This window comes from Octodon degus, unplaced genomic scaffold, assembly GCF_000260255.1.
Source record: "Octodon degus isolate 3935 unplaced genomic scaffold, OctDeg1.0 scaffold00008, whole genome shotgun sequence".
Taxonomy (NCBI): Eukaryota; Metazoa; Chordata; class Mammalia; order Rodentia; family Octodontidae; genus Octodon; species Octodon degus.
In genome coordinates, this window is record NW_004524584.1 from 17402338 (window position 1) to 17413016 (window position 10679).

At 43.4% G+C, this 10679-nt stretch overlaps 1 protein-coding gene and 1 pseudogene across 1 annotated transcript; one reads left to right on the forward strand and one right to left on the reverse strand.

Annotated features, from left to right (window-relative positions):
* The first annotated feature begins 7204 nt into the window (after nt 1-7204).
* Nucleotides 7205-10239, forward strand: LOC101589729 (annotated as a pseudogene).
* On the reverse strand, nt 7912-9044 carry Iqcf1 (IQ motif containing F1). The gene is made up of 2 exons (XM_012517484.2): nt 8963-9044; nt 7912-8343 (listed from the first exon to the last, which is right to left on the reverse strand). Exons 1-2 carry the CDS (start codon nt 8963-8965, stop codon nt 7912-7914), a joined length of 435 nt encoding a protein of 144 aa, XP_012372938.2. The 5' UTR covers nt 8966-9044.
* Nucleotides 10240-10679: the final 440 nt, after the last annotated feature.

Consider the following 10679-nt stretch of genomic DNA (forward strand, 5'->3'; position numbering starts at 1 on the left):
TTTTTTTTTTGCGGAACCAGGGATTGAACTCAGATCCTTGCATTTGCTAGTCGCGCTTATCCTACTGAGCCATCTCCCTGGCCCCTTATTAGTCTTTAGATATGAAAAACTACTCAGAGTTGAAGAGTGGGAGGGACAACATCAATAGGCAAGTTAAAAAGGTAAATGATTGATTGGCTCCTAATGAGTTGATCATGGACCAAGACAACCTAGTTATTTTATTTATTTATATGTGTGTGTGTGTGTGTGTGTGTGTGTGTGTGTGTGTGTGGCCAACTCAGCCCACCAGGGGGTGGGCGGGCTGGCATGTGGTGCTGGGAGATTGAACCGCGGTCCCTGTGCTTTAGCTTGTTCTAAGTAGGTACTTTAGACCACTGAGCCATCTCACCAGCCCCCCCTAGTTATTGTTTAATTAAAGATTGACTGTCAGGTTTAAAGTAACAGAGGAAGGAAGGAAGGAAGGAAGGAAGGAAGGAAGGAAGGAAGGAAGGAAGGAAGGAAGGAAGAGGAGGGAGGGAGAACTAAACTTTATAGTGTGTAAAAAACAACTTTGTACAGAATATCTGTTGAAGTTGAGAAAAAGTTAATTCAACACCACTTGAAATGGAATCTGTTGTACCTTTTAAATTTTAATTACTCTTGCAGGTTCTCACACTGAGATAAGAGGATGGTTGCACATGTGGATCTGATTTATTTCACTTACCAATACATCTCTAGCTGTATCCATTTATTTACAAAAGCCTTGAGTTTATCTTTTTATAGCTGAATAATACTCCATTGTGTAAAAATACCATATCTTTTTTATCATTGTTCAGTTGATGGACATTTGGGTTGCTCCCAAGATTTAGCTATGACAAATTGTGCTGCTATAAACATGGGTGCCCATATAAGGGAAAGAAATTGTTCAGTGGGAAAGAAAACTGTGATGAGGAAAAAGACAAATTAAAGAAGGGAAAATGATATATTTAGGTATATAAGCAGAATAGTTTGGATAATTATGTTGTCAATTTCTGCTGGTCTTTTGAAAGGGAGCAGTTAATACTTTAATTTTTTTCTTTTTATTCTTGAATTTCTTATAACTTCTTTGTTATTGTTTTGTATTGGTTTTTTTCTTTAAATGAATCTTGCATATTTATATCTGGTAATCTGAACAACTAATTTGAAGATAGCATCATGTAATACAGCAACAATTGCTGAATTCCTATTACTTTGGTTAGTGAAATCTTGTAGTTTCTTTTTTCTTCTTCTTGTTCTTTTTGTATTTAGTGCAGGGTCTACAGGGTCTCACTACACAGATCGGACTTGTAGCGATTCTCCCATTTTCAGCTTCCCCACGCCCGGTCTCAGTTGCCATCTCAACACGCCCCAGGGGTGGGGCCGGTACAGCAGGCCGGGATGAACCTCCGACCCCTGCGTCTGCCTAAGCAGGCGCTTCAATCTACTGAGCTATCTGACCAGCCCTGAACTCTTATATAGTTTCTTTTTTCTTCTTCTTCTTTTTCTTTTTCTCTTGTATAGTTTCTAATGCTGTTTTTTCATACCACTATTTGGTATTCTTTAAAAAGAAAAAAAGATGAAGGTAACATACTGAAAAAAAGAAAAAGAAATGGAATCTGCCAAGATAAACCTAATAGTAGTGAAAATACAGATGAAGTAGAAAAAGACATGACTGAACAATCCTACAAAGCTTGTGTAACTATATGATGCTCAAAGCCTATAATTATCCATTGTATTCATCAGTGTGTACCAGGTGAAAAATACTGGAATCTGTTGTTCTTGAGCCAGTAGTGTCGAGTTTCCCTTGGCATTACTGACTTAAATATTCTCTTCTGTTCCATGCTTGTCCATCGGTAGGGATGACCTACTTAACACACAGCAGTTCCATGGTTCAGCCGTGATAAGCTTTGGTTGGAAACTTAGAAGTCTAGGGTCAAGATTAAGATTTTTCTGAATGAGAAAAACTGCCCTCAGCTAGCATCAAGCATTGAATGGCACTAGAAATTAGCTGCTTCTGCCGTCATAATATTTCTTAATGAACTAAACCTATAATTAAAGAGCAAACCAACCCCGATAGGTGATATTGGTACAGTATTCTGGCTCAGTCATTGTAGTGACAAATAATTTTTACAAGTAATGTCAAGTTTCTCTACAGGCTCTCTTTAGAGAGTCTTTTGAGTAACTCTATTTTGAGTTATCAAAAGCTAAAATTAGAAGTGAGCTATCTATTCCTATAGAGATCTCAAGAGATGTCTTTGCTGAGCTCAAACTATAATTCTAACAGCAACTTTTTCTCAAGTTTCTGGGCAAATACAAGAGACTTTCCGTAGTTCTGAATTTATTTATCTAAAATACTGAATAGCAATCACCTAAGTTTCAATTGGAAATAATGTCCCTAATATAATGACATACTTAAAGGCACATGTCAAGGGAAAGATCTAGTAGACTCTATAAATGACTCGTATAAATCTTGAAGTCCCAAGGCTAGTCTAGGTGGAGGGTCAAGCCTATAACCCCAGCATTTGAGAGGCTGACGCAGGAAGATGCTGAGTTTGAGGCCAGCCTGGGCTATGGAATGAGTCCAGACCAGCCTAAACCACATAGCAAGACCTTGTGTCAAACAAGGGGCTGGGGAGATGGCTCAGTGGAATATGTGCTTCCCTGGCAAGCACAAGGGCCTGAGTTCAATCCCTGGTTCTGCAAAAAAAAAAAAAAAAAAAAAGACCAGAGAATTCATAAGTTCCTAGGAGAAAATGAATGTCACCTTGTTCGCCTTGGGCCCTCTGCGGGTGACATGATGCCAGCCTACACTGGTGAGGGCAATCTCGGTGGCTCAGTCTAACAATTCAAATGCTAATCTTGCCAGAAACATTCACGTAGATGCAACCAAAACTCAGTTTCTCTTGGCTACGTGGCAATCCCTCAGCCCAGCCAAACTGACCCATAAATTAACCATCACAGTTACTGAGGATTCTTGAGGGTTCCTTTAGGTTATAGATACAAACTCTTTGTTGAATATGTGATTTATACTGTCTCCCAAATCCCGAATTTGGCTTGTGTTTTCATACTCTTAACAGTCTTTTTCACAAATGTGAAAATATATGCTCAGTATATATATATATATATATATATATGCTGTGTGTATATATATATATATACATATATATATATATATTCTTTTATGCACTCTCTAAAGGTAATAAAGATTTTCTCCTATATTATCTGGCAAATTTTTATGGTTACATATTTTACATGTATATCTATGTTTAAGTTATCCATTTTGAATTAATTTTGTATAAAGTATGAGGATTCCACTGGGACTCCTTTCTTTTTTGCAAGTAAATTTCCAATTGTTCAAATAAATTACTGGAAAGGCTATACTTTTCCCACTAAAAACTCTTTGTCTCTTCATCAAAAATTGATTGCCTCCGTTGTACGAATCTGTCCTGATACTAATCTATTGGTCTGAACTAGTCTCCTCGCTGTAATACTGGCGATCCCTCCACCAGAACTGCAGCTGTAATTATTGCTGCCACTCGGTAATACAGTAAGTTGAAACCAGATGCTAGCAGAAGAGCTTCACTCTTCTTTCTCAAAAGTGTTTTGGTTGCTCTAATATTTTGATTCTCCATTTGAATTTAGAATCAGATTGTCTATATCTGTAAAAATTCTTCTGAGGCTTTGATTAGCATTATATTAAATTTATAGGTCAGTAGGGGTCCGGGAGATGGCTCAGTAAAATAAGTGCTTGCCTGGCAAGCGCAAGGGTCTGAATTCAATCCCTGGTTCCACAAAATTATTTATTTATTTATTTATAGGTCATTGATAATTGCAAGCTGTACTATACTGAGTTTTCTGGTCTGTGAACAGTGTATTTCTCCATTTATTTATGTTGGGGTTTTTTTTTTGCTTGTTTGTTTCATCTATTATTTGTAGTTTTCCATCTATAGACCCTTTGTCTATTGTTAGATTTAGAGTTAAGAATTTATGGAAGTACAGTATTATTTTTCTTTAAGTTTCCAGTTGCTCATTGTTATTACATAGAAATATGATATGACTTGGTGTGACCCTTTGTTTCTTGAAACTTTATTTAGTTCTCTTGCCCATTCTAGATTTGTTTAGCTTTGTAAATTATTTGATACATAATATCCTAATGTTTTCTCTTATCCCTTCTGTTTACTGGCAGTCCTAATATAGATAGATAGATAGATAGATAGATAGATAGATAGATAGATAGATAGAGAGATAGAGAGACAGAGAGACAGAGACAGACAGAGACAGAGACAAAGACAGAGAGGAAGCAAGGAAATAAAACTATCCCTATCCATAGGCAACATGATTATGTAGAAAATTCTGCAAATGTTTATGTTTCAGTTCATACGACTATATTGTTTATCCCCTTTATACTGATAATATGCCAGGCTGGTGGCACACATCTGTAATCCCAGCACTTAAGACACTGAGGCAGGAGGAGTGCTGCAAGTTTGAGGCCAGTTTGAACTACATAATAACAGCAAGGCCAGCTTGAACTACAGGGTGAGAGACTCAAAAATAAATTAATAGGGCCAGCAAGATAGCTCAGTGGACTAAAGCTCCTGCTTAGGCAAGTGCAGGGACCGTGGTTCCATCCCCAGTACCACATGTCAAGTCAGCCCTGCCTCCGGGGAGGGCTTAGTATGCCACAGAGTCCCAGTGTGGTGGCGTACGCCTATAATCCCAGCACTAGGGAGGATGAAAAATAGAAGCTCAGACTCACTAAGAGTTTGAGCTGCATAGTGAGAGTCTGTAACAACCTAATATATAAAAAATAATAATAATTAAGTCAATAATATGAGTCACAATGATTGATTTTCAAATATTGAAAATATTTCTCTGAAATAAAGCCCACTTAGTCATGGTGCGTGTGTGCATGTGTGATATATAATACATATTTTATATTTAGTATGTATCATTAAATTGGATTTACTAATATTTTGTTGATGATTTATTGGGTTTCTCTGTTTATGAGATGCAGATCTATAATTTTTTTTTTATTTTTACACTATCTTTGTCCAGCTTTGGTGTCAAAATATGCTAGTTACCTTTCTGCCACTATAGCAAAATATCTGAGGAATTCACTTATAAAAAAAAAAAAAAAGAAAGCACAAGGTCCTGAGTTCAATCCCCAGTACCGAAAAAAAAAAAAGGGGGGGTTATTCTGGCCCACATTTCTGAAGATTCCAGAACATTAAGGGCCTGCAAGATAGCTCAGCAGACTAAGTGCCTGCTTAGACAAGCACAGGGACCAGGGTTTGATCCCCAGCACCACATGCCACGCTGGCCCTGCCCCTGGGCACGCTAAGCCAGCCACCAAGAGTGGGCTTGGTGGTGCACACCTGTAATCCCAGCATGGGGGAGGCAGAAAAATGGGTGGATCACTACCAGTCTGAGCTGTATAGTGAGACCCTGCACCAAGTACATAAAATAAATAAATAATAAAAACCAGAACAAAATTACGTGGCCCCAGGGCTGGGAGATAGCTCGAGCATGTGTAAAGTCCTGAGTTTGATCCCCAGTACCACACAAAAAAGAAAAAAAAAAGTGTTAAGTGGTCCCATTTCTTTGGGCCTCTGGTGAGGGCAGAACATCATAGCAAAGTAGTTTCCCGAGAAAACCACTTATATCAGAGAGCAGAAAAGGAAGAAGAGGAAAAGACTGGAGTCCTTCAGTTCTCTGGAGCACAATGACTTAAGGATCTTCCAGAAGGTTCTACTCCTTAAAGGTCGACCACCTGCCACAGTGCCACCTGGAAATCACACCTTTAACACGTAGAACTTGGGGGCCACTCACTCAAACGATGGCACCACATCCCGTGTGTTGCCCTCATAAAATCAATTGGGAAATGTCCGTTCCTCTTCTATTTTATAGAATTGGTATTTATTTTTAAACTTTTTGGCTCAATTGTCCTAGTTAAACCATCTAAGAGGTTTTACCTACAAACTCAACTTGTAAAATAGCTGTAGGATAATTCAGGTGATTTAATTTATCCTGGATAAGTTTGGGTAATTTTGAGTTTTCAGAGAATTGACCCATTTCATCACATTAGTGTGTATATACTTGTTCGTGGCACTCCCCTATTATGTGTTCGTGTATCATGGGAAGCTCTAATGCAGAAATGGACCAGAAGAATCATCCCAATTTCAGTCAGTGACCAGGCCCTCACCCACTGACCTGCACCAGTCACTGGGGCTGACATCTGGAAGGGACCCACAAGATAGAAATGTCCAGATAGGAAGAGGGCTAGTCTATCCCAGACCCCTAACTTGGCCCCTTGTCATCATCTGGCCCCTGCCCTACCAGCATGTCACCAGAAGGGACTCTCAGAGCCAGCTCTCCTGAGCCAGCCCTTGTAGTGGAAGACAAGGCTAAGACCTCACCAGTGCCTGGTTCTGTGATAGCCTGGGGTTTGCTGCTCCAAGAGGGTAGGGATACCAGCAGAACGCCTTCTCCCCATCCCCATGCTGCAGAACCCCCCAGCTATCAGCCAGATAGGCAGGAAGATAAGTTCCAGCTTCCATCTGGGGCTCAACAGCAAGGTCAGAGGGGTCTGAGATGAGAAAGAGGACTTCGGTTACAGCTTATACATCCCTCCAAAGCCTCCTATGCTCCTAGGTGGGCAGTGCCTGGGATAGGAGTGTGGAGATACTGGATTAATCCCCTGACTGGTTTAGCATAGTTCTGGGTGTGGCTGAGTGGATTTACTGAAGACAGAAACCCCACCCTGCGTGTGGATGTCTCCAACCAATAGGCTTATAGCCTGGATGGAATAAAGACAGAAAAGGGAGCTCTCTGCTACTACTGCTGCTGCTGCCTGCCTGCCTGCCTGCCTGCCTGCCTGCCTGCCTGCCTGCCTGCCTGCCTTCCAACCGTTGACTTTTTCTCCTCTTGCCATGTGCCACACTGCCTTGAAGCCAGCCAACTATGGACTGAAATCTCTATAAACTGGAAGCTGAATAAGCCTTTTGTCCTTTAACTTGGGGTGTCAGGTATTTTGCCCCACTAAGGAGAAAGCAACTAAGACAACTTGGTTGAGATAAATAACTTCCATTTCAGGTCTCAAGATTCTGACTTAGTAATTGAATGACAGTGCAGTCCCAGCCAGGCAGGGAGACAGGGTCACAGGCTTGGCACGAGTATACTTCTGTCAATGTTAGGCATAAAGAGCCAGATGGGTGAACTCCTGGTGAGTGTCCTGCTATTTCTACGACCACCCCCAAGACTCCTTTGGTGCATAGTGGTGGGGAGAATGCCCCACTTTCATAGATCAAAAATGAGTGACATGTCACAGGACTGGCTATCTGTCCTCCCAACTTCCCTACCTACATCAGACTTTACTAATTGATCACAGTTCTTGCTCAGTTCAGACAATGAAGCCTTCTCAATACATGGCTTGAGACAACCCCACTGTCCTGGTTACTTTTCTCCTGTTGCTGGGACAAAATACCCAACACCAAAAATTAAAGAAGGAAAGGTTTATTTCACTCAAAGTTTAGTGGAGGTTTCACTCCATACTCAGCTGGCTCCAAGGCAGGGTGGCACATGGCAGAGGGCAGCCATTCATGATGGTAGAAAAATAGCAAAGAGCAAAGGAGGAGCAGCAGCTGCAGCAGCTAGCAAGCCTCTTTCCCTTCCTTATATTCTTACAGATTGCCGACCCCAGGACAGGAGTAGCACTCACACCCATGATCTCAGCATTAAATCATGAATTAGTCACAAACTCTAGAAACCACCTCAATAACTGCATGAGGCTTTGGATGACAACCAGATACGAACCATAACATCCTCTCAATTCCCCAGAGCTAGTATCTGAGATGCCAAGTATCTCCCACTATCTGCCCTGCCCACCTAGCTGGATACAGTCTGCAAAATCCCAGTTCACTGCTTTATTGGGAGGGGAATACACTCCGTCATAATGCAAGGCCCTGAGCCCAGCAAGATCTCCAGCTCGAGATGCAGCTCCCTGGTAGTGACTCGGTAGTGGCCCTTGATGAGACCCCGGGAAGTACAGGTGTGGCCCCTCCAGAAGGTCTGGATGACACGGACAGCACTGAGTACTTGGCAGTAGTGCTGGCGAGCACGCCACATGCGGACCCAGGACTGCAGTCTGACCGCTGCCTGCTCCTCTTTTAAAAATGTTTTCAGCATCTCATTCCGTCTCTTCTCCAAAAGCTTTGCCAGAATCGTCCGCCACCAGCACTGAATGACCCAGGCCCTGAGGGCCGCGTGCAGCAATGCCCGACGTACCAGGGTGCCCCGCCACCAGGCCTGGATCTTTATAGTTGACATCACTTTTGGGTCTTCTTGGGACTTGCAAAGAAAGAAGGGGGGCATTTAGAGGTTGCTGCCCATCCATTCAGCTTCAGGTGCCACAAAAGGCCCTGCTCTCCTGTCAACAGTGGCCCCTTCTGAAATGAAGGTGCGCTGGGCAGGGCACTGGCTCCTCTCCTCCCTTTGCTTCTTCCCCTGAGGTTTTCAGCTTCCACCAAAGGTCACCTTTTCCTCTTATTTATGATACAGGGGATTGAACGCAGGGCCTTCCCACTCAACTATATCCTCAGCCCTCTTTTATGTTTCATTTTGAAGCAAGGTCCTACTAAGTTACTAAATTGCCCAGACTGGCCTTGAACTTGCAGTCCTCCTGCCCTCAGCCTCCCAAAGCACTGGGATTACAGGTGCGGGCCCCACTCCTGGCTAAGAGCTGTCATCTTTCGTGGGTCTATTAACATCTTATGGCTGCTTCTCCTCCTGCAATCAGCAGGGAGGGGAGAAGTCAAGAGCAAGGCTACCTTTCTTCCCTCCCCATTCTGAGCCCGCCTGTGCCCAGTTTCAGGCTTCCCACACTCTTTAGAGGCCAGAGGGTCCCCTCATCCTGAGAGCAGTGGAGATTCCCCAACAAGCCCGGCATATCTGGCTTGCTTTTACCCACCATTGGTCACATGGAGGATGGATAGAGATGGTTCCAATCCCTTCGAGTCTTGTATTCCTCCAGCCATAGCATGAGCAGAGAGTGTGGGGAACTTGTGATGTCACAAGGGCAGGTGTGACTCGGGCACCAGGTGGTTCCCAGCACTTGAATCTCCCCTGAGAAAAGGGTTGCTTCTTTTCTACCATCCATGGCCAAAGCCCGGATTTCAAAGCCACAGCACTCAAAACACTGATGCACTGACATAAACGCATGGGGTCAGTCACTGATAATTAATTTTAAAATTTAGTCATCAATAAGGGATTGATTGCATAGTTTACAGCCCATTTGTACCTCCGAATGCTCTTAGCTATTTAAAAATGAGTTTGTGGGCTTCGGCCGAAAGGCCGCGGAGGAGGAGAGTGCAGCGCTGGGGGGCCGACTAGGGCTGCAGTGCACGGGAGCGCCACGGCTGGGTCAGTCGGCGAGCCGGAGTCTGGAGGCGCCACTGCAGAGCCCGGCGGCGAGTAGCACGTCGTCGGCGCCTCCAGTCGGGGCCTCCGCGGAGGGCGCGAGTGGGACCGCCCCGGCTCCAACTGCGGTCCTGCCGGCAAAAGCGGCCGCTCTTGGAGGAGGAACTTTTTTTTGGAACTTTTTTTTGGTCTCTGTTTTCTTCTAACTGGCTGGACCACTTTTTTTTTTTTTTGGTTTGTTTGTTTGTTTTTGGCGGAACCGGGGATCAAACTCAGGCCCTTGCGCTTGCCAGGGAAGCGCTTATTCCACTGAGCCATCTCCCCGGCCCCATGCTGGACCACTTTTGAAGAAGCTCTTGAAATGGCATCTCGTGGAGATAGTACCAAAGTGGATAAACTAGTGCGAGACATTTATGGAGGAGACTGTGAGAGGTTTGGATTTGCCAGGCTGGGCTGTGGCTTCGAGCTCCGGAAACGCGATGAGCAAGGAGAAGCGGGAGGCTGTCAGTAAGGAGGACCTCGCTAGAGCAACTTGGATTACCATCACCAACAACACTGGTTCCATAGCAAGAATGTGTGCTCTTAATGAAAACATTAACCAGGTGGTATTTGTTGGCAATCTCTTGAGGATTAATACCGTCGCCATGCGGCTTTTGACATATGCTCTGGATTACTGGTCCAAGGAGCAGTTGAAAGCTCTGTTTTCCAAACATGAGGGTTATCTTGGCGCCGTTGGAGCACTCCTTGAGCTGTTGAAGATTCCCTGATTGTTACCTGGAAGGGCTTCCTGGATCCTTCCATGATGAACATTGTGAACTTCGTTTTTTTTAAGAGACAGTTTTATGATTGTTTATTACCTGAATCAAAGTGAGAAATAAGGGTATTTTTTCTAAGTCATCAAGAAAAAAATTTAATCTAAACTAGCAACCAGTAAGCAAAAATACATTAAGAAACAAAGTGGACCATGTCCAGGCGTTGTGAGGATTTGCTGCGTTCAGGCTGCTCTTCAGTAGTCTTGTTAAGCTTGTGGCATGCTGTGAAACCTCAGCATCATTCCCTGCAGATGCTCCGGGACAGCTGTCTCGTGCTCCTGCGTTAGCAGAGTGGCTGAGTGCAAGTCAGGCTGCTGTGTGTCAGTCTTAACTGCAGTTTTACCAAAACGGCCTTGGAGATCATTGGTGTATTATGGGTTTGCATGTAGCCCTTGTGTGAGCATACTGAAGAACGGCTTACTTCAGGGTTCTGTGAACTTTTTTTTTTTTTTTTTT